Below are 25200 nucleotides of genomic sequence, written 5' to 3'. Positions count from 1 at the left end.
GATAAACTGGAGAACTGGGCTACAGACAACAAAATAAAATTCAGCATAGACCAATGTAAGGTGCTACATGTAGGGAAGGAAAACCAAATGCACAAATGCAGAATGGGGGATAACTGGCTTTGCAGCAGCACTGCTGTGAAGGATTTGGGAGTTGTGGTGGATCACAACTTCAACATGATTCAGTAATGTGACGCTATCGCAAAAAAAGCTAATGCATGTTTAGGTTGCATTAACAGAGGCATAACATGCAAGTCACGGGAGGTGATAGTACCACTCTACTCGATGTTGGTTAGGCCGCCACTGGAGTCCTGTGTCCAGTTTTGTTCATCCAAGTATAGAAAGGATGTTTATAGAGAAACTGGAAAGGATCCAGAGGCGAGCAACAAAGATTATTAAAAGGATGGAATATAAGCCATATGAGCAAAGGCTGAAGGAACTGGGTATGTTTAGTTTGGAAAAGAGGAGATTAAGGGGAGACATGATAGCTGTCTTCAAATACTTGAAAGGCTTCCATAAAAAAGATGGAGAAAAGTTGTTTTCTTTTGCCACAGAGGGCAGGACAAGAGACAATGGGTTCAAACTTTAGCATAGAGGATTAGATTAAATCTCAGGAAAAACGGCAGGACAATAGAACAGACTGTTTAGGGAGGTAGTGGAAGCTCCTTCACTGGAGCTTTTAAAAAGGAGGCGAGATAGATATCTGTCTTGGATGGTTTAGACAACAAATCCTGCTTCTTGCCAAAGGGTTAAGACTAGGTGATCCTTGAGGTCCCTTCTAACGCTATGATTCTATACATTTTCTTAAAACATAATACCTGTTTTGTCCTTTGGAAGAATTTTTAAGTGCAAAATAAACACATAATTAATCAAGTGTTAAAACATGTGGGTTGGAATGCTTACTCCTCCTTCTAGTCGTTAAGGAGTAAAGGCTACAGGAACTGGAAATAAGACTGTAGTAATTGTTAGCTGCGAAGTGGCAGCAAAAGGGCTTTCTTCATAGCCCTCATGACACTGCTATTCTTTTCCTAAGAGAAAATGCAAAAATACCAAACTGTAACTACAGCATTTAGATGGTAAGGAGGCAGAACACAGACTGGGGTCCCAGTGCAATGAGAAAAATAAAAAATGTTCTAAGAACCTACATAAATATTGCTTGCTACTGTCTAGATCAGTGGTTTTCAAAAAAATTTTCTGGGGACCCAGTTGAAGAAAACTGTTGATGCCTACGACCCAACGGAGCTGAGGATGAGGGGCTTGGGAGGTGAGAGGGGCTCAGGGCTGGTGCAGAGGGTTGGGGTGTAGGGGTGACGGCTGTGGGGTAGGGCCGTGAATGAGGGGTTCAGCATGTGGGAGGGGGATCTGGACTGAGACAGGGGGTTAGGGTGCAGGAGGGGGTCAGGACTCCGGGCTGGGGGTGCATGCTATGGGGTGGGACCAGGGATGAGGGGTTTGGGGTGCAGAAAGGGGTTCTGGGGGGCTCAGGGCTGGGGCAGGAGATTGGGACGTGGGGTTGTGGTGCGAATTTACCTCTGGAGGCTCCCAGTCAGCAGCGCAGCCGGGTGCGGAGTCAGGCTTCCCACTGGTCCTGGCACCACGGACCGCGCTGCCCCTGAAGCAGCCAACAGCAGGCCCAGTTCGTAGGCAGAGGTGCGCAAGTGGCTCCGCGCAGCTGTCACCCGCAGGCATAACTCCCCCCGCACCAGCTCCCATTGGCCGGTTCCTGGCCAATGGAAGTGCGGAGCTGGTGCTTGGGCAGCATGCGGAGCCCCGTGCCGCCCTGCCTAGAAGCTGGACCCGCTGCTGGCCACTTCTGGGGTGCAGCACACTGTCGAAACAAGTAGGCACTAGACTGCCTTAGCTGGGCAGGACTGTCAACAGGACTTTTAAGATCCTGGTCCGTGGTGCTGACCAGACTGACCCAGTGCCTTACTTGCCGCAACCCAGTACTGGGTCACGACCCGAACTTTGAAAAACGCTGGTCTAGAGAAGTTAAGAAATAGAAAATTCCGAACCAGTGAATTTCCATTACGTTTAGTGTATTTCAGTGCTCATTCAAGGTGCAAAATTAAGGGACTTAAAAAGTGACAACCTATAATTACTGAAACATGTCAACATGCACAGTGACAGTGAAAGCCTACCCACACTACCCTGTCAGTGTGCCTTGACCCTGGCCTGGAGGGACTACCTTTTGCTGATGGAGGATAATCCAGTTTCCATACCCATTTAGACTACCACTTATCCTGAGTATTACCAACATGCATGCCAGCTAGTGCCAATTATGATGGTGGGTTTAGTGAGGTGAAAACCTGTTTATTACAACATAAAAACCACTCATTTTATAAACACTAATCATCAGCTATAAGTAAGTGCCATTTCCCACCATGATTGGATTCACACTAGAAACAGTTGAAAAAGTTCTTTAGCATATCACCACCCAATCTTTAAACCAATCAATCTTAACCATCCAATTTCTCCTGCTACCAAAATTGGTGGATTGGAGGATGCAGGTGGTTTGGTTTTGTTTTTTCTAAATCTCTTTCAAGCTTTAGCTGAATTTTACAAGTTCTGTTTTTTCAATGTTCATATGAACCTATTTAAGAAATGGGAATGGCTTACCTGAACAAGAAAAATGATGAGAAAATAAAAGTTAGCTATCCTTCTGAACTGCTCAAACAAGTTCTTCGGTACAAAGTTCCAAAATGTGTACTAAAAAAAAATGTAAAGAGTATTTAAGTATTTATGATGATAATGCTGTTTTCTCTAATACTGCGTGCCCTGCCACATCACTAACAGCAGCAAAATATATACAAGTACTTTAAGAATCAAACAAGCTTAAAATTCACAAATTAAGTTTAAATATTAAATGCAAATTAGAAGAAATTTTTGTTAATTTATTTAGGCAAATATACTTATGCAATTGGCATTCAAGCATTCTTAGAATTTCAGTTATTAACTGAATGATTGAATCTAACATGGCTACCCGAAGCAGAAGTGTAGCACTCCACAGTTTCATTCAGAAATATTTGACATCTGGACATCTTGGTACTATGGACTGAAATAAGTTTTTATGGCAATGATACCCAGATATTTAGTTACGATATATTTAGTTGAAAGCCACTGAAAAACATTTAAAATATTAAAACAATTGCTTCTAATGCTGTATTTAATTAATCTCCATTTTCTTTTTTCATTTATGCTAAACCTGCTTTGTCAGCAAGTCAGGGACAAAATCAAAAGTTATCAGCCCCCTTTATGTTCTTTAGTTTTGTTACACATGCATCCCTTAAAACAATCAAGAGCACTAACAGTTTATGGTTGTAAAACCTTTATTTAACAGTGTTATACATAGCAAAACTGTAATGAATATAATGTGACATACAAATTACAGAATATGAAAATACAAATAAAGACTATATAAACTTATAATTTTCTCTTGGAGATCCAGTGCGGAGAGAAGTGGAGGCAAAAGAGGGAAGGATTTGAGGAGGGAGTCAAAAGTGGTAAAAAAATGGCTGTGACTGCACATGTGGGATTCAAGTAAGTTGAAGAAGTAGAGCTGTTTATCTAAGAATATGGCAGAACTGAAGGAGAGAACTAATTTGTAATTAAGTCAGTCAGCCTGGTCATGGGATTTCTCTTCAGCACAAAAGCTGGCACATAGGAGCAGATGTCAGCAGACAAGACGAAATCAACCCTGGTGAACTGAAAGTCACAAAAAGGGCAAGTGATAGGGCGTGAGGGGAAGGGGGAAGAGGTTGATGGGTGATGCTGAAAAAGAGACCAGCTGATAGCTGGGTTGGATAGAGGGAACTCAGCAACAGAAAGAGCAGTGCTTGGTGAAGATCAAGTCAAGTGAATGGCCATCTTGGGGAGTGGGAACGGGGAAACAGGACTGCAGGTCAAGTGAAAATATGAGGGTAAAGAAATGTTCAGGTAAGGGGCTGTATAGGGCAAAATCAAAAAGGGTGAGTGTGGGAGATTGTAAGGAAAGTGTGAGAGAGTGAGTCAGAAGCTGAAATCAGAGAGGCAGGCTGATGGGGAGGAGTTGGGTGAATGGAGCAACATGGAGGGGAAGAAGAGAGTTGGATGCAGTACTGTTCAAAAGAGTATGTGTGGGAAGGGGGGAGGGAGAGGTTGGAAATGGCAGGAATGGGAGGAGAAAAGCCCAACACCCCCATTATTGTCTGATCCAGCCAGGAGAAAGCAAGGAGAGGCCTTCATAAAAAGAGGACAGCTGCAGTGGCAATGTCAGATGAAGGGATCCAGTAGCTGGAGGCAGGGAGCTATGAGGAGGATGTGGACGGCTGAGATCTTTTTAGAAATCAAGTGGGGGTTCCAGAGGCAGCAAGAGAAAAGGAAGGGGGAGATGGGTAGTAGGTGGATGGGCATGAGATTAGGAATGGTGGCACAAGAGGAAAAGGTGGTGGAGAGGGTTGGTGTGGAGGGAAAGCCAGGGTTGGGAAAATGTCACAAGAGGTGACGAGGCAAAGGAGAATGTGGATGTGGGATCTGACATCTGGATTTGTATTGGTGGAAGAATGGGGAAGATGGGGATGGAGAAGGGAAGAAGAGCAAGGAGAGCTGGTGGGAACTTTATAGGGGTGAGGTTAACATGTATGGGGAAATGGAGCCAATGGGGAAGTAAGGGGGAAGAGGATGGCAGATGCAATGATCCAGAAGAGGGATGTGGCAAGAGCCACGGGTAATTGGAAGACGGACAAGATTACAAAAAGGTGTTGTTTTGTTTTGAAATTATCAGATGTAGAAGCTACAATTACAGGGGTATTAGATTACCTGGGATTCTGATTTTCTGTTTAAAATTAAACAAATAATAGAAAAAAATGATTGAGAAATAAAACCAGAGTGACGAGTTTCCAACTACATTCAAGTCTCTCAGCAGCACACTTGGTTGCACATAGCAACACAATGGCAAGTGGTGGTTCTTTTATATGAGGTTACACTCAGAATGGGAATGCAGATTGAAAAAATAATTGAGACTTCAAAAAAAGCTTGTTTTTATTTCATTCCCAACTAAACACCAGATTTCTAATCAAAACTGTGAAATCACAATTCAAATGAACCTATAAAAATTTCTAGTTTGTTACAAGACTTTAATGTAGCTATAAACACAGAAAATGAATAAAAATAAAAACTGAAAATCCAAGTCTACTGCAACCAAGTGTAAGATGAAGTTAAAATTCCAGTTAAGGACAAAGACTAACTAACAAAAATAGAGGAGAAAGTCACTGCTTGAAAAGACTTGACTTTAGCAAAGCTTTTGATACAGTCTCCCAGAGTAATCTTGCCAGCAAGTTAAAGTATGGATTGGATGAATGGACTATAAGGTGGATAGAAAGCTGGCTAGATTGTCGGGCTCAACGGGTAGTGATCAACAGCTCGATGTCTAGTTGGCAGCCAGTATCAAGCGGAGTGCCCCAGGTGTTGGTCCTGGGGACATTTTTGTTCAACATCTTTATTAATGATCTGGATGATGAGATTAATTGCACCCTCAGCAAATTCGCAGATGACACTAAGCTGGGGGGAGAAGTAGATATGCTGGAGGGTAGCGATAGGGTCCAGAGTGACCTAGACAAATTGGAGGATTGAGCCAAAAGAAATGTGATGAGGTTCAACAAGGACAAGTGCAGAGTTCTGCACTTAGGAAGGAAGAATCCCATGCACCGCTATGGACTGGGGACCGACTGGCTAAACAGCAGTTCTGCAGAAAAGGACCTGGGGATTACAGTGGACGAGAAGCTGGATATGAGTCAGCAGTGTGCCCTTGTTGCCAAGAAGGCCAATGGCATATTGGGCTGTATTAGTAGGAGCATTGCCAGCAGATCGAGGGAAGTGATTCTTCCCCTCTATTCGGCACTGGTGAGGCCACACCTGGAGTATTAAGTCAAGTTTTGGTCCCCACACTACAGAAGGGATGTGGACAAATTGGAGAGAGTCCAGCAGAGGGCAAGGAAAATTATTAGGGGGCTAGGGCACATGACTTACGAGGAGAGGCTGAGGGAACTGGGGTTATTTAGTCTGCAGAAGAGAAGAGTGAGGGGGGATTTGATAGCAGCCTTCAACTACTTGAAGTGGGATTCCAAAGAGGATGGAGCTCGGCTGTTCCCAGTGGTGGCAGATGACAGAAGAGGCAGCAACGGTCTCAAGTTGCAGTGGGGGAGGTTTAGGTTGGATATTAGGAAACATTATTTCACTAGGAGGGTGGTGAAGCACTGGAATGGGTTACCTAGGAAGGTGATGGAATCTCCATCCTTAGAGGTTTTTAAGACCCAGTATGACAAAGCCTTGGCTGGGATGATTTAGTTGGTGTTGGTCCTGATTTGAGCAGGGCACTGGACTAGATGACCTCCTGAGGTCTCTTCCAACCCTGATATTCTATGATTCTAAGAAGCTGCTGATGCCAGTTCTGGGGATAATAGTTATAACCTGATGGGGATTGAAAGAGATGAGGAGGCAGCCATGGGGGCATTCAGTTAGATTAATAAAATGATGATATATCAGAGACTGTGGGGAGAATATAAATCTTTCTTTGCAGCTCCTATCTTTAGTCTTTTCATCTCCTAGGTGACATCTTTAAAGAGAGAAGAGCAAGAAGATATATTACCAACTCTTTAGCAACACTTAAAGAGAAGGGATTGCTAAAAAGAGGTTCTTTGGATTCCTGATCCCTATTGTTGTCATCTTTGGTCACTGTTGCTCTACAAGAGGCAAAATCTGCAGCTAAGTCATATATTCCAAAATGTAGTCTCAGGTAGGCCACTTGAAGTTTTACTTGAAACTTTATTTTCTACTATTTAAACACTAAAACCTGAATGTGACCTTTCAGTTATATTAAATTTGGAGATGATGGTTTGTGGGAAGAGACTGATTTAAGTAATTCTACACTTTCATTGTTAAATTAGACTAATGGGAAAAAGTTATCCTTTTCAGATCTTGTAGTCATCACTTCCTAATAAATCACAGTCTCCGCAGATTTATACAATTCTTCTTCTCCAGTCCTTTGTTGATATTGCATTTTCATAGGTAAGATAGCTACAACTGATTGGGGAACATAATAGAAATTCAATATAAGAGAACCAATTTACTTCCAAGTATTATCAAGGCAAATCAGTCAAGGAGGAGAAAAAATTATGTACACTACAAATTTAATGTGTCTGGAATAAACAGAGTTTTTTTCATTCCATCAACATTGAAAATTAATTATAGAAGGAAAACATATATTTTTGATCACCATTTTAACATACAGGTTTTTTTGATAGCACTAAAACTCCCCAAAAGACGACTGTTTATCAAGTCAAAATTCAACAGCTTATAGAATGACTTTTCTTCTGTAAACAATTAAGAGTAATAATGTAAGTTGGAAGCATATCACCTTCATCAGTCTAGACACTTCATATGTCAGAATGAGAAAGCCAATTCAAGTAGTTTAAATAAACAGACAAAAATATGAATTTTCATTCTTTCCTCAAGGGTTTGAGATTGAGAGAAGTTCTGGATAAGAAGACACCTTCCACTTTACAACCTCAGCACATCATCTCTCCAATCCCATATAGGCCTCTCCCTACTTTTCTACAATTTAACAGGTCTCAGGTGCCTCAAATATTATATATGCTTTTGCTTGAGCCAGATTTATTTGTTATATTTTTAGAATAAAGGGGAACAGCATAATTGATCAGGAACCCTAGTAACTGAGGTAGCCCAGGTAATATGTAAATTAATCCTTAAAATCCTTCCAAATATATCTATCCTTGAACTATGCACAGACAAATTCCATCTCAGGTGTAAATATATTGATGGTGGGATGGAAATTGTTGAAATCATGGTGGAATTCCTCAAGGGCTTCTTTTCCATGAGTCCAGATGATGAAGATGTCATCAATGTAGCGTAAGATGACTGTGACTTTGTCCTCACCCATAACTATTTCACATTTCGGGACAATGTATACCTTCAAGTCAGCGGCACTGCTATGGATAACCGCATGGCCCCACAATATGCCAACTTTTTTATAGCTGACTTAGAACAACGCTTCCTCAGCTCTCGTCCCCTAACGCCCCTACTCTACTTGCCCTACATTGATGACATCTTCATCATTTCCATCCCACCATCAAGCTCAGCCTGGACCAGTCCACACAAGAGATCCACATCCTGGACGCTACAGTACTAATAAGTGATGGTCACATAAACACCACCCTATACCAGAAACCTACTGACTGCTATACTTACCTACATGCCTCCAGCTTTCATCCAGACCACATCACACGATCTACTGTCTACAGCCAAGCTCTAAGATACAACCACATTTGCTCCAATCACTCAGACAGAGACAAACACCTACAAGATCTCTATCAAACGTTCTTATAACTACAGATACCCACCTGCTGATGTGAAGAAACAGACTGACAGAGCCAGAAGAGTACCCAGAAGTCACCTACTACAGGACAGGCCCAACAAAGAAAGTAACAGAACACCACTAGCTATCACCTTAAGCCCCCAACTGAAACCTCTCCAGCGCATCATCAAGGATCTACAACCTATCCTGAAGGACGATCCCTCCCGCTTACAGATCTTGGGAGACAGGCCATTCCTTGCTTACAGACAGTCCCCCAAACTGAAGCAAATACTCACCAGCAACCACACACCACACAACAAAAACACTAACCCAGGAACCTATCCTTGAAACAAAGCTTGTTGCCAACTCTATCCACATATCTATTCAAGGGACACCATCATAGGATCTAATCACATCAGCCACACCATAAGAGGCTCGTTCACCTGCACATCTACCAATGTGATATATGCCATCATGTGCCAGCAATAGCCCTCTGCCATGTACATTTGCCAAACCGGAGAATCTCTATGCAAAAGAATAAATGGACACAAATCAGACGTCAAGAATTATAACGTTCAAAAACCAGTCGGAGAACATTTCAACCTCTCTGGTCATGGAATTTCAGACCCAAAGTCGCAATTCTCCAACAAAAAGAACTTCAAAAACAGACTCCAACGAGAAACTGCAGACCTGGAATTAATCTGCAAACTGGACACCATTAAATTAGGCTTGAATAGAGACTGGGAGCGGATGGGTCATTACACAAAGTAAAAACTCTTTCCCCATGCTAAATTTTTCCCCTCCTGTTACTCATACCTTCTTGTCAACTGTTGGAAATGGGCCATCCTGATTATCATTCCAAAAAGTTTTTTTTCTCCTGCTGATAATAGCCCACCTTAATTGATTAGTCTCGTTACAGTTGGTATGGCAACACCCATTTTTTCATGTTCTCTGTGTATATATGTCTTCCTACTGTATTGTCCACTGCATGCATCCGATGAAGTGGGTTTTAACCCACGAAAGCTTATGCCCAAATAAAATTGTTAGTCTTTAAGGTGCCACAAGTACTCCTCTTTTTTTTTTTTTTGCTGATACAGACTAACATGGCTACCACTCTGAAACCGATCATAGAAGTGTTTCTCCAGGTTGTAGTAACAACCTTCCTCTGTAATTCTAGCACACTCCTACAGTGCTGTGCTGCTCTTGCATCCTGTAGCAGTGCTCCTGTATGCATAGAATTACTCCTGACAGAATTCTGCGCCGATGCAGGGACGCAGAATTCATATGGCCCACATATTTCTGTGCCCCCCGTGCAGAAAAACGCAAACTAAAACTGTGGGCGGGGGACAGGGGGGAGAGACACTCGTCTCTTCCCTGGCAGCCCAGGCAGCGCGTCTGTCATCTGTTCCAGTTTGCCTGGAGCAGCTCCAGAGACACAAATCACTGTGGGGGATGGGGAACTCGGCGTGCCTGCCTGCGGGCGAGACGTTGATCACTGTCACGGGGCGGGTCTGGCCAACAAGTGAGAGAGACTCTGTCAGTCTCTCTTGATACTGCAGCTTGAGGGGCGTGGAGGAGGGTAGGTCTTTTTGTTATGCAGAGGAAGGCTTTGTCCCTGAGGCAGAAGTATAGCAGCCTGCCTGCCTAGTAAAATGTAAGTTCTTGAGAACTGAAAAAAACATGTAATTAAATATTAGCATCATGTTACGGAAAATTATTTGTTTTTAAGTTAAAGAAAATAGCTTTTGTGAAAAAAAAAAAAAAAAGTTAATTGATCTCATTCTTGGAGACAGAAATGTAGCAACCTGTCTGCATAGCAACCTGTATTTTCCACTGAATGCATCTGATGAAGTGAGCTGTAGCTCACGAAAGCTTATGCTCAAATAAATGTATTAGTCTCTAAGGTGCCACAAGTCCTCCTTTTCTGCATAGTAACCTGCCTGCATAGTAACATTGTTAATTATTCTATTGTTAGTTAACCGTTCCCATTCTCAGTCAATTCCCCCAGGAGCAAAACCTGTACAATTTTTAAGGTCCCTACATTGCCAAAGTGATGTAAAACCTTATAAATGGCAATAAGGGAATCAGCTAGGAAGATCTATTCACTCTTTCACTTTTTTCCTGTGCCAAAGTGGCACAATGAGTTAGATTTTTACTTACCCATTTTAAAAAAAAAAAAAAAAAAGCCTTTTGAGGGCAAATAAAACATTTACCAAGCAGTCAATAAAATGTCAGGACGATCAGAACCAAGCATTTTCCAAAGTACCCAGCTAGGTCCAGGACAATGATTAGGAAAACAATACGACTTTCATGTGTGAAAGTCTGAGCAACTTAAAATGACATTTTAATATTTTTGTTCCCTGTTTGGTGTTCTGTAATGTAATTTGAATGAAAATCAAGGATTATAACTGAAATGCAGGGTATTAGTTACCAAATATTTGTAACTTAACTTTCATGTGTTAAGGAAATCCTGAATAGTTATTGTGACTTTTTTCTGTACTGTAGTTTAAATAACTTATCAAAATAATTGAAACTGGTGTGATTATTTTGACAAATAAAATTTTCAGAATTTTGCAGAATTTTTAATTTTTTGGTGCATGATTTTTAATTTGTCACATAATCCCCCCAAGAGTAACAGAATCCTTTTGATGACAGCTGCCTCCTCAATTTCCCACAGCTCATTTGGCCAAGCAGCGACCACCACATCCTCACTTTTTCCAAATTTCTCCCACTTCACACAAATCAGATTCTCCCTCCCCCAGTCTTACTGGATTCTTCCTGCTGCCTCCTATAACCAAATATATACCCATTCACCCATGCTCCTAAGAACCTCCAGGCTGTTGTGCCACCCTCAACCCTGTGTTCTCTCTATCTAACCCTCCAATGGTGAACCTCCAGCCACATCCTGAATTCTAGCCACCACCACGATGGATTCAATCTCTTTTTATTTGTTAAGATTTTCAAATACTTTTTTTCTTACAACAAGCCAAACAAATGCTAGGTACCAACATCTAAAATAAGTATAACTATACATCAGAAAAGACCAAGATATTTAAACAATATTTGGATTCCTATGTATTAACAGCAATATTCCCAGCACATGGATTTTTATGACACAAACAAAATTTAAAGAAAATGTTTACAACTTCTTATGTAAGGTTCTCATGTTGCCAAAATAGCAAATGACTTTTTTTTAAACAAGGTGTCTGCCTTCAGCAAGAGAGCTCAAATGCCCGCTGCAATTATACAGTTTATATTCAATATACTTTATCCATAATGAGAAAGTTGTTCTGTTTTCAGAACTTCTAAATTTATAAAATTACACTTTTCAGACACGGAATTTGTCAAATGCAGTTCACATCTTTATTCTGGAAGATGTATTTCAAATGCTCACCACTTGGACAAGTCAAAATCATATACTGAACATGTGCAGTAGAGATTTTTTGCCAAAATTTTTAAGCCCACCTATAGAAGGGTGCACTGCCAATCTAGTAAATATGCATGCACTGTTTAATTAAGTACCCACTGAGCTGCTCATTCTTAAATTTATGCCAACTAGCCAGGATGCATTTTTCAAATGTTGTGGAAGACACATCAAAATGCTGCCCACAGCCAAAAGAAATGTGCACAGACAGGGCTTAGAGATTTAATCCCACCTCTTCCTCCAATATTTTTATGTCTTTGTGCTTCACAAACCTTTTTAGAAAGTCCTCACACTAACAATCAAAGAGGGACAACATTCACTGCTCCCATTTTTCTAGAAATCAGACATTAAGTGACTTGCCATATACGAAGTTTGTGGCAGAACTGAACTCTGATCTTTAATGTGTTAGACTTACGTCTTTGCCCCCAACTAAAGCGTCTGAAGCAATTTGCTTGAGACCTCTAAACTTAGCTATGTAACAAATAAAACTGAGATAATAATGCCTCGGCAATTGTGTAAAGTGCTTTGCAGGAGACAAATAAAAATGTATGAATGTGCAAATATCTTAGCCACATTTTAAAAAGCAAGTAACAAAGATCAGAGACTGTCTAGCCTTCTGGAGGGCACAATGGTGGTTGATAAAACAGTTTCCATTATAACTTAACTTGTAGCTAGCTTAGCTTCCCACAAAACTGGTTAGTTCCAAGAATGACTCCAAACCAACATGGACAGCTGTCCAAATATTTCTGAAAACCTTCCCTGGCCTCCTGCTTTATTCACAGAAGAAGTCCTCTTCATAGTAGGGAATGCACACAAAGCTAGAGTCAAGGAGTCCTGTGTTCCCTCTTCCTGAATGACCTTCATAACCTCTGCACTTCACAGCCCTTTTTTAAATCTTTAAGTGAGGTTTGAATGGGCGTCCACTTGAAAAGTCTGGTTTTCAAAAGCTGCAATTGTCCCAGAAAGAGTCCTCACTGCGGATCAGAACATGGCCTTGTTTCAGAAGAAAATTCATTTTATTTGACTAAGTTATGTAGGTCTGAAAACACCTACTGACCACATGTAGTGCTGGCTTTTAGCGTAGGCTCATTAAGTGCGCTCTTAATACAGAATGAACTACACATGCATTCATCACTAGCTGCTCTTTTAGATGCACACTTTTGAACACTGGCAACAAGTGACAATGACAGTAAGGAAATCTACAAAGCAATGAAACAGCCCCACAGCACAAGGCCTGCGAGCCCGTGTCAGCTGGCACAGGCCAGCCTTGAGTGTCTAGCTGCTGTGTAGACATACCCTGAAACAGTGATAGGTAACTGCACCTGTATCCCCTCTCCATGGTCCACTCCAGGAGTTCCCTGTCAGGTCTCCAGCCACACCTGTCTCCGGGCAGGGACCCTTGTCCCACTTCCTTCTGACTCAGGGTTTTAATGCTGTACAGCTCCCTGCCTTATCCTGTGATAGCCTTAGCAAGCCAGTCTGCCTAAATGTCAGAGTCTGTGCTTTTCTTTCTCTCCAAAGTCTATAAATAACGTATCGCCAGAAATCACAAGTTACCTCATGGTACTTTATAAGCAAGTACATTTATTCTTAAAATAAAAGCATTATAGAGAAAAACTTAAAAAATAAAAGTTCCTGTACATATGCTAAAAGCTCACTAGAGGTCACCCACCAACCATATGGGGCCCTTGTAGGCCAAAGTAATTTCATACCTTCCACAAGGGTCTCCCCCCTTGGACCTGTCTGTTTACTGGATCAGAAGGAACACATTGGGTCAGTTCAAGCTCATCCTTTTACGCCAAAAGCCCTTTCTTTGTCCCCTAGTCTCTGGAAAACCCATTATGAATAATATATGCAAGCCACTCCAGGGGGTGGTACCTCCCTAGAGTTTTTCATTTTCAGTGATTTACCTTAATCACCCTCCACTGTTTTTAGTTCCTGAAGGTGCTGTGGTAACTCCCCCTCCCCCATGTAGAACACAATCATACATAAACTATTCATAGATTTAATACAATATGATCCCCAAAGATACTCCATGTAATTGTAATATCTGTCAGTGACATCTTAAAATTATTTACTGAGAACAGAGAGACCTCTTTAGCTACAAGAAAAGATAGATATTCACTGTGATTCTGAAGGTCTGAGATGACTCATAAATAACTAGTATCTTCAAAAAACTATAATTTAGTTTTTCTGTGGGATGCAATTGAGGACTCATTTGCAGAACAAGGATATTTGGAGGATTTTCAAACTACAGTGTTACTAGCTCTGGCTACATCTCGTAAGATCAGCAGCTGTGTCAATATTTGGATGGTTATCCTTCAGGGAAAGCCCAGATACGACAAGAAATGGTGGCAGTGGGGGTACCTCTTTTGTGGTACAGTGATTCTACTTGAGGTAACATCTTTCAGCTGAGACACAACACAAAAGTTGTGAGCACCTGTGGTCACTGAAGACACAATAGCACATTTTGCTGGTGCTCAATTCCCTTCACAGTGTCACTATGAGAACATATTTACTTAGCACAGGAAATGAAGTTGCTGTATACTACAATTTCAGCATTCCACCCCAGAGATGTTAATTGTGCACTACGTAAGTGTAGAGTACATGTAATTTATTACACCCCAATAAATGTTATGAAGAATGATAAGGTTGTTAAAGTTGTGAAGTCAGACACTCTAATGTTCAGAAATTGACATTGGTGAGGCCTCATCTGGAGTACTGTGTCCAGTTTTGGGCCCCACACTACAAGAAGGATGTGGATAAATTGGAGAGAGTCCAGCGAAGGGCAACAAAAATGATTAGGGGTCTAGAACACATGACTTATGAGGAGAGGCTGAGGGAGCTGGGATTGTTTAGCCTGCAGAAGAGAAGAATGAGGGGGGATTTGATAGCTGCTTTCAACTACCTGAAAGGGGGTTCCAAAGAGGATGGCTCTAGACTGTTCTCAATGGTAGCAGATGACAGAACGAGGAGTAATGGTCTCAAGTTGCAGTGGGGGAGGTTTAGATTGGATATTAGGAAAAACTTTTTCACTAAGAGGGTGGTGAAACACTGGAACGCGTTACCTAGGGAGGTGGTAGAATCTCCTTCCTTAGAGGTTTTTAAGGTCAGGCTTGACAAAGCCCTGGCTGGGATGATTTAACTGGGAATTGGTCCTGCTTCGAGCAGGGGGTTGGACTAGATGACCTTCAGGGGTCCCTTCCAACCCTGATATTCTATGATTCTATGATTCTATGAAATGCCGGAACTGCCCATATAACCTTAGTTTGGTCTCACTGTACATATGCATTAGGATATGGTCTTTAGTTACAAGACCCTTCTGCTCTGACCACCCAGCATGTCCTTGCTTCTAACCCACCTCTCCCCAAAGTCTTGCCCCTCTCTCTCCTCTCTACAACCTGCCCACTCTCCAGTTCCTGCCTCCCTGATTCTTTGCTCCTATCCACCCTCACATCCCCTGGCTCCTGCCCCCCTTCCCTTTGCACCTTTATCCCCATCCCACTCCCTTAGTCATGTTTTATCATAAGATTACAAATTTGGCTAACAACGACGACTGCGTTGACATACTTTTAAACTTTTGTGAGGCATTTGACTTAGTATTGTATGCATATTATTTTGATAATAAAATAAGCACTCCACAAATTAACGAAGCAACATACTATGAGGATTTAAAACTGGTGACTACATTTCAAAATAAGTGATCATTCATTCTGGGAGGGGGACGTATTTCTAGTGTGATCCTGCATAAATTTCTTCTTGGCCCAATACAATTTGCATATTTTTATCAATGAGGTAGAAAAATTACTGATTAGATGACAAAAAATGGTGGAGTGATAAGAACAGAACAGTTTTATAGAATGATCTGGATTGCTTGGTAAGCTGGGCTCATTTGAACAATAACCATTTTAATATTGCCAAATGCATGGTCATTAATTTAGGATCATCTAATGTAGATCATGCTTGCAGGATGGCTCAGCCTTGCCTAGTGATGCCTCTGTTGCTGAACCCACAGGTGCAGGGTTTGGCGAGGAAGTTTTTGCTTTATTATGCCTCATGCAGGTTCCAGGGCAGCTGAGGAGGCGGTATGTACTATTTAGCTTCCCAGGTTCATCAGTAATCTCCCAAGACTTCAGAGAAATTACTGATGAATCCAGGAAGCTGAGTAGCAAATACTGTCTCCTCAGCTGCCCCGGAACCTGCATAGGGCATAGCAAACGCTTTTTCAGACGAGACACTTTTCCCCAGGGTGGCTTAGGGTCTGTGGATGCATGGCTCGCCTTGGGGCCCTCTGTGTGGGGCGCCTCAGGACTTCAGCTGGCTCAGGTCTCCTCTGGCCGATGTGTGGGGGGGTGTGCACTTGGGCCTCCGGCCGGCCCGGGGCTTCTCCGGCCAAGGGGAGGGGGCGCATGGAGCTCCTCCAGGTTTGTGGGGAAGAAATGGGTGCAGGCGGAAGGAGCGGAGCTGGGGGCTAGCCTCCCTGAAGGGCAACTCCACCAGCCGCCCGTGCAGGTTGGGGGACAATATCCTAGAATGTATCAACTCTGAAAGGGACTTATGGGGATCATAGCCATAGGCTTAGCCTTCCCTGGTGCTGCTGCCCACCCACCACTCTTTCCCCAAGGCCCCCATTGCCTGCTGCTGCTCCTGCCTGCCTGCCATGTCTCCTCAACTCCACCCCCACTCTGGAGGGCCCTGCTGCTCGCAGCAGCCCTCCTCCTCGGGGACAGGGGAATGAGGAGGGATGCAGAGAGTCAGCAGTGGGCTGGGGAGTAAAGAGGCTCAGCCCGGGGGGTTCAGGCACTCGGGGGGGCTGGCCCAGCATTGGGGTGGGCCTGGCACTCGGGGGGCAAGCAGCTCAGCCCAGCACTGGAGGCCAGTTGCTTTGCCAGGGGACGGCCTTCAGGGGTGGGTGGGGCCAGCCCGGCAGCTGGATGGGGGCGGGCGGTGGATCGAGCAGCTCAGGGGGGTCGGTGGCTCGGCCTGGTGTGGCTGGGGCAGGTAGGCCGGGGCTCCTTCAGTCATGGGGGTGCCCCTCAGGGCTTCTCCTGTTGGGGGGGGGGTGGAATTCGGGGGCTCCGGCGTGCAGGCATCAGGGCCCTGGCCAGAAGTGGGGGGGCCAGCGGGCTAGCCTCTGCAAAGCAGGGGTTCATCCACTGCCCATGATCATAGCATATAACCAACTAAGCACAAGCCCCCAGTCCAATGCTGTAGCTAAGAAAGCTAACACTATTCTTGGATATACAGCAGGGGAATAGAAAATAAGAGAAGGAAGATTTATTCCCCCATTTTTCCCAACTTGTCTCCACACTAATATTTGCCTTTTTAAAAAAAAAATAAAATAAAAAAGCCCACATTTTTGATTAATCACGTGGAGTCATATTACTGGCTTAATGTCCACCACTGATATTAACACAGAATGAGTCATTTTATTCCCCTTCAAGCCAGAGGCAATTTGGTGAAGGAAACTTGTAGCACTTTTCATTTTACCTTTTCCAGAAACTGTCACAGTCAAGATGATGATGAATTAAGAAGCAAAAAAAGATTTTTGTGGAAATAAAAAATGAACAGAACAAAGCAGAAAATGATGTGTTTTCTAACAGTGAATGAAAGGAAATACTTCTACCTTTGAGGAGACTATCCTGTTATCTGGATACCTCTGTGGAATGTATGCTTCGGTGCCTGAAGGAGGTTCACGATGCCCAACATAAATAGTCCGATTGTCCACCCAATTCTCTTCCCCAGCACACTGCAAAAGGAAGAAAGAGTTATCCTCAGTTCACCCAGTATTTCTGTATAAAAATAGTCAAATTGAGTCCGCTAGTCCTGTCATTTTTCAACACAGATGCCATTTTCACACAGTCATCAATGTACCGTCCCTAAATTTCTGCCTATAGTCTTCCCAAGAACCCTAAATGACAAATAGGAGCAAGCTATCAAAACTCTGCCTTTAATTGTCTTCAGTAACATTTTCCCCCTATAGCAATAAGGTAATATCCTTGAAATGCTAGCCTTTGAAGAAAAAGAAGAGACGATTTACAATTTTGCCATTAAACAGAGTTTTATAAAGTTTCCACATGGCCAGTGCTTATCTCACTACTCTGAGAAAATTACTGATAATATTAACATTTCAGTCATATGACAAGAACAATCTAGATTGGATGAATAGCCAGCTATAGCTCCATTTTTACCCAACACTAAAGCAAATGTAATAGAAAAGTGTGTTACTTTCTACACAGAACCCACCCTGTGTTGTCTGAAATACTAGTAATGGTGAATCCCACAGGCACCAAGCCACAGTAGCATATCCAGAAATACCCAGAATAGTTTTCATAATCCAGACACTGGGGATATGCTGTACACCAGGGCAATGCATTAGCTTTTCATCTCTGAATATATCTGGGTTCAAAGCCCATGATCATGAAAAAAAGAGGAGTATGAGTGGGGCCCACATTTAGTCCCCACACACCCACATCACAAAGCTTCTATATAATTGGTTCAAATTAGCATTTATGTATTCACAGTTTGTAAGTACTACTATCTGAGGACACAGATCCCTTTCCCTTGGGATTATGATTTGAGGGGTTGCTTCAGAGAGTTTAGAATAGAAAGTACTTGCCTCTTAAGAAAAAAAAAAGTTTTAGTAGTTCCCACATATATCTAAAATTTATCCTAGTGCACCAACTCTTTGGTATTTGCACAGAGTGTAGTACTTGGTATCTTTAGATAGGAGTTTCACTGTATTGTAAATGCCACAGGATTAAGTTTACATTTAATTATTTATTTAGAGAATGTTTCAATCTGTTTTAAACACAAACATTACCTTATATTGAAATGTTGTATTTTATACATACTTGTGTTTAGCGTCTTAGAACATTAGCTTTCCTCCTCCTCCTCCTCCTCCTCAATAACCCCAGAATTCTGAAAATAGAATTTCATTCTCACATTTAAGCAAAAGAGACTTGCTCTTAGATTGCCTACACTTAGACTGGTTCACTACTACAGCAAGTTAATGACTTAAATACTACGTTTATATTAAGAAAAAAACTTTCAGTTCAACTGTTTGTTAATGCAGTATTACAAAAGAGAAAAAAGGAAAAAGAAAAACCTGAAGTAGTTGTGTTTACAAAAATCAGTAAATGTCTAATTGCAAATGTGTAGAATTGAAGCTTCTTTTGGGGAAAAAGTGTGAAAAGTTTAAGACTATGAAAATTAAATCTATGAACCATTAAGTTTTAACTGTACCTTTATATAATTAATCTATGCGTTTCAATATGTCTGTACTGAAAACAGTCCACAAAAAAGTTATATTAGTATTCATTCTTGAAATCATACAGAAATATGAAGAGATGGCACTCAGATGCCAAAATAGTGAGTTTGGTATACAAAACTAAATAAGATAAAAGGATAAGAAGATAAAGTGTTTCTTGGCATTTTCGCCATCCTATTCTTCTATTTCTATCCTATGCAGTACATTGAGAGGCACACCTTAAAAATTAACTACTTTGACAATGTATTTACAGATGCAAAGACTGTAGAAATGAAGACTGCCTCAAGACAGAGGAAGACCATGATCCTGAGAAGTACTGTGTACCTGCAACTCCTACTGACTTCAAATGGGTATTGTAGGTGCTCAGCATCTTTTAGAATCAAGCCCCAAATGTGTAGATCTAAAAAACATTTAGCGCATCCCTTTTGAAAAGTGGAATAAGGGAAAGAGAAGAACGTTTAATCTCAAACAAGTCTAATTCTCCAACAAGTCAACTCCCCATGTCTTTAATGTGAGTTACCACAATTTAAAAAGCTTGTTGCCATTCCAAATATTCAACTTACCCTAGGATAGCTATAGTTCATACCACTTCCCCCACCCAGGTACCCAGGATTTTGTGGCAAGTCAAAGAATTTTGAGGGAAAAGGAAATTGTACTGAAAACATTTCTATATTATACTGACCTTCTGTGACAACAGAAAAAATTGGTTCAAAAATGTATATTTTATACCTAAATTGCCATACATATCACCTTTTCAGTACCTGAGGATGTACAAAACACTTGAAAGATTTATGGATATTTGTGTCAAATAATACTGCTGAAAACAGAGATACAGTATAGGCCTGGATAGTCTATTAAGTTATACAGTACATTGGCATTTGTTTTTACACTAAGGAGGACTTTAAAAAACGGGAACAATTCTTTGTATTGTAGTACAATTTTTAAGATACACAGGGGATGCAAGTACGAAGCTTCCATTAGAGCTAATGGGAATTCAATGCATAAATCCTTGAACATCAAGAATTGACTATTTAGCTTCTTCCTTCTACACTGAGCAAGATTGACAAACATATTCTTTGTGTTTATGAGTCCACATAAAGGGATTTGGAGAGAACATGAGTAGGTGAGGTAACCAATTCCTTCATTTTGCAATATAAACTAGTCTTTGCCATGAGCCAATTACAAGTGCACAACCCTCCCCCATTAACTGGATTACCAATAGGAGCTCATATAATATTGAATATTATTTATTTAAAGTCCTTTAAAGAGCTGAAGTTCCCCCACAGTACTCTGTTGATTTGAAAGCTAGTATTTTTCTGTCAGGCTGCCAGTCAAGTATTATACAATTAATTAATACAATACAATTAATTCACTAACAAGGTCAGCTCCCAGACTGCTGCGCTGGGCATCACAGAATGGGGAAGAGATGGTCAACCCTCTGTGGAGATAGAGGTGGTTAGGGACTATTTAGAAAAGCTGGACATGCACAAGTCCATGGGGCCGGACGAGTTGCATCCGAGAGTGCTGAAGGAATTGGCGGCTGTGATTGCAGAGCCATTGGCCATTATCTTTGAAAACTCGTGGCGAACGGGGGAAGTCCCGGATGACTGGAAAAAGGCTAATGTAGTGCCAATCTTTAAAAAAGGGAAGAAGGAGGATCCTGGGAACTACAGGCCAGTCAGCCTCACCTCAGTCCCTGGAAAAATCATGGAGCAGGTCCTCAAAGAATCAATCCTGAAGCACTTGCATGAGAGGAAAGTAATCAGGAACAGCCAGCATGGATTCACCAAGGGAAGGTCATGCCTGACTAATCTAATCGCCTTCTATGATGAGATTACTGGTTCTGTGGATGAAGGGAAAGCAGTGGATGTATTGTTTCTTGACTTTAGCAAAGCTTTTGACACGGTCTCCCACAGTATTCTTGTCAGCAAGTTAAGGAAGTATGGGCTGGATGAATGCACTATAAATAGGTGGGTAGAAAGCTGGCTAGATTGTCGGGCTCAACGGGTAGTGATCAATGGCTCCATGTCTAGTTGGCAGCCGGTGTCAAGTGGAGTGCCCCAGGGGTCGGTCCTGGGGCCAGTTTTGTTCAATATCTTCATAAATGATCTGGAGGATGGTGTAGATTGCACTCTCAGCAAATTTGCGGATGATACTAAACTGGGAGGAGTGGTAGATACGCTGGAGGGGAGGGATAGGATACAGAAGAACCTAGACAAATTGGAGGATTGGGCCAAAAGAAATCTGATGAGGTTCAATAAGGATAAGTGCAGGGTCCTGCACTTAGGACGGAAGAATCCAATGCACCGCTACAGACTAGGGGCCAAATGGCTAGGTAGCAGTTCTGCGGAAAAGGACCTAGGGGTGACAGTGGACGAGAAGCTGGATATGAGTCAGCAGTGTGCCCTTGTTGCCAAGAAGGCCAATGGCATTTTGGGATGTATAAGTAGGGGCATAGCGAGCAGATCGAGGGACGTGATCGTTCCCCTCTATTCGACATTGGTGAGGCCTCATCTGGAGTACTGTGTCCAGTTTTGGGCCCCACACTACAAGAAGGATGTGGATAAATTGGAGAGAGTCCAGCGAAGGGCAACAAAAAATGATTAGGGGTCTGGAACACATGACTTATGAGGAGAGGCTGGGGGAGCTGGGATTGTTTAGTCTGCAGAAGAGAAGAATGAGGGGGGATTTGATAGCTGCTTTCAACTACCTGAAAGGGGGTTCCAAAGAGGATGGCTCTAGACTGTTCTCAATGGTAGCAGATGACAGAACGAGGAGTAATGGTCTCAAGTTGCAGTGGGGGAGGTTTAGATTGGATATTAGGAAAAACTTTTTCACTAAGAGGGTGGTGAAACACTGGAATGCGTTACCTAGGGAGGTGGTAGAATCTCCTTCCTTAGAGGTTTTTAAGATCAGGCTTGACAAAGCCCTGGCTGGGATGATTTAACTGGGAATTGGTCCTGCTTCGAGCAGGGGGTTGGACTAGATGACCTTCTGGGGTCCCTTCCAACCCTGATATTCTATGATTCTATGATTAATTGTACATAGGGATATAAATTAAGACAGGCTCATTTACTCAGTCCATCAGATTTATTTTTGTTCTTAAAATAAATTCACCATAGAGAATGGATTAAAAACAAGTCAACTAACTTTTTACATACAGTTTTAACCACTCGCCACAGCAGAATTAATTTGATTTTTCCCATCTGTTTGTAGAAGTGATGAATTAATGTACATCACTGGTCTACTCCAAACAAAAAGACATTTCACAACATATACATGGAATATTTTGCATAAAATGTGCAACTGCATTGTTCAGTGAAGTAATACTGTAATAAAAAAGGAAGCATCATGCATTATTCAATAACACTGCAATACAGTTATCCCACAAGGGCACTCATCTCTACTAATCAGGAAAAGGTATATGGAGGAAAATGGCACAGTGAAGCTCTAATGTATGCCACTTGCAGAGATCAAAACACCATGTTTTTATTAACAGTAATATTGTCCTACAAAGAGAACACTTTGAACAAGGAATTCTTTTGATGTCCAGGTACCAGATATTAGACATCATTTGCAGAGTGACACCAGGATAATAGAAAAAAGGAACTCTGCACTGTGGCCAGTGCAGTGAAGTGTATTCAGTGTTTTATATTCTGTTGCTTAAGCCCATTACAGATATGTCCAAGAAACAATAAATAAACCTAAAGCATTATGTGTTTCCATTACTAGTACAAAGCTCAATGTACTGAAACCTAGTTTCATTGGCACATAAATGAAGCAGCATTACTTATGTTCTGCGCTCTTTAGCACTGTCAGCAATACAGAAACCAAAGACTGGTGAAAAATCCATTAAATTGTCTGTACTTCACATAAAAGAAGGCTGATGATCTAGTATGATCTTCATAAAATCTGAGAGTTTAGGAAGTCACACAAAATACACTAAGCATTTTTTTCTAGGTTTAATTCCAAACTATGACAAACTTCTGAATCACTTGTATGCTACTCTGCTAATTTTTAGCTAGGTACATTTAGAGATTGACCAGACAAGGTATAAATATTCAACAGGTGGTGGGGGCTGGGAGTGAAGAGAGATAAGTTAACGTCTGTGAGCTAAAAAACAATGCTTTCTGAGAATTAAGTTACAAAGACATTTTCATATTAATAAGAGAGAGAAATAAAAGCAATTTGATAAAATCCAGGGGTATAACAAATCAGCTTATTCTTCACATGTAATTTTAGTTCTTCCAGTCCAAAGGCAACTTTGATGAAGGTACTGACAACTCTGTTAGCTTGCAACAGCAGAGTCTGAAAAAGTAACTGATCTTGAAAGATTCAGAATCTTAGATAATTTTAAGGAACAGGGTTTTGAGCTATAAACTGGAAAAATCAATGGAAACAAAGAATGACATTTCCAGAAATCTCAAATAAAAAGAATACCAGTTTGGAACAGAGCCAAAAGTAATCTAAAAGGTGATTACATACCTGTAACTAGAAGTTCTTCAAGATGTGCAGTCTGTATGTGTGTTCCACACATGGGTATATGCATGCACCCCATGCACCTGAGTCTGGAGATTCGGAACAAGCAGCGTCCATTGGCTCGCACGTAGCAGTTGCCCACCTTGTGCTCCAAACCAAGGACATAAGAGGCAGTGCAGGTCAGTGCCTCTCCTTACAGTGAATCCAATAGGATCCAAAGCAAAGAGGACAGAGCGCAAGTAGTGGAATACAGACAGGGATCATACATCTCAAAAAACTTCCATAGTTTTTCCACTGAATGCATCCGATGAAGTGAGCTGTAGCTCACGAAAGCTTATGTTCAAATAAATTTGTTAGTCTCTAAGGTGCCACAAGTACTCCTTTTCTTTTTGAAAAAACTTCCAGTTACAGGTAAGTAACCTCCACTTTTTCAAGTGCTGGTCCCTATGTATATTCCACATGTGAGCAACTGACAAGCAGTGCTCAGACCAGAGGGGGGTGCAAGGATGCTAGCAGTAAAGATGCTTGAAGAACTCCACTGCATCCTCAGTGCAGGCCTGAACTAACACAATGTTTTGTAAACTTGTGAATGGAACTTCAGGTATCTACTCTGAATATGTCCGGTATCTGTACCTCCTGCAGAGATGCTGTAGAAGCAGCTTGCGCCTTTGTGGAGTGTGCCCTTACTCCATCCTGAGGAAGGGTACATGCTAATTGGTAGCACATGATGATGCAACCAGAAATCCATTCAGAAATTCTCTGCTAAGATATTGCTTGTCCTCGCAACCTCTTTGCTATAGTGAGAAACAGCCTTGGTGATTTTCTAATTGGTTTGGTCCTTTGCAGGTAGAATGCCAGGGCACATCTGACATCTAGGGAATGAAGTCTTTTCTCTTCAGTGGAAGCATGATAAGCATGGACAGGTTGGTTGACATGAAATTCAGAAGTTACCTTAGGGAGGAATTTACGATGAAGGTGAAGGAAGACCTTCTTCTTGTGAAAAGTGGTATATGGTAGGTCAGTCAGGAGTGCCCCCACCTAGCTCACCCTTCTGACTGAACTTATATCAACTAAGAATGCAACTATCATGGAAAGGTGGGACTCAGAACGTTTGCAAAGGTTCACATGGTGGTCTGGTCAGCACTGACAGGAGAGTTTAAGGCCCCACTAAGGTACAGACTTTACCACTGGTACAAAGATCCTGATTAGGCCCTTCATTAACCTAACCATTGCTGGGTGAGTAAAAAATGGAACATCCCCCTACTGGAAGAAGAAGGCACTGAATGCTGCAAGAAGTATCCACAGTGAGCGAAGGGAAAAACCCAAGTTCTTCAACGACAGAAGATAGTCTAAAATGACTGGGATATCTGCAGAGTTTGAGGAAGACCATTGCACCATACTCAGGTAGGAAAGCGTCCTCAAGTAGCAGTTCCTAGTTGAATCTTTCCTACTTCGTGTAAGAATGGCTTGCACAGCTTCAGAACATGAGTGCTGTAGGTCTGATGTCCATCCAGACACCAGGCCATGAGGTGAGGTGGGTCTGGATTGGTGCGACTGATTTTACCAACTTCTTAAATTAGCAGATCTGGGACGGGACAAATCCTGATGGAGGACAGATTGATAGTCTCTGAAGTTCTGGGAATTGTTGGGTGCTGTGAGAAAGATCTGGCTCGACAGGGC

The 25200-nt window shown here is 41.9% G+C and overlaps 1 protein-coding gene across 1 annotated transcript in view; it reads right to left on the bottom strand.

Annotated features, from left to right (window-relative positions):
* Positions 1-25200, bottom strand: part of ATP11A (ATPase phospholipid transporting 11A) — a 225678-nt gene that overhangs the window by 99752 nt on the left and 100726 nt on the right. Inside the window, exons 2-3 of the mRNA XM_077813627.1 lie at positions 17398-17520; positions 2617-2706 (exon numbers count right to left, since the gene is read on the bottom strand). Coding sequence (XP_077669753.1) covers positions 2617-2706; positions 17398-17520 — 213 coding nt within the window. The remainder of the gene's footprint in view (positions 1-2616; positions 2707-17397; positions 17521-25200) is intronic.

Source organism: Eretmochelys imbricata, chromosome 1, assembly GCF_965152235.1.
Source record: "Eretmochelys imbricata isolate rEreImb1 chromosome 1, rEreImb1.hap1, whole genome shotgun sequence".
Lineage (NCBI taxonomy): Eukaryota > Metazoa > Chordata > Testudines > Cheloniidae > Eretmochelys > Eretmochelys imbricata.
This window is presented reverse-complemented; position numbering and strand designations above follow the sequence as displayed.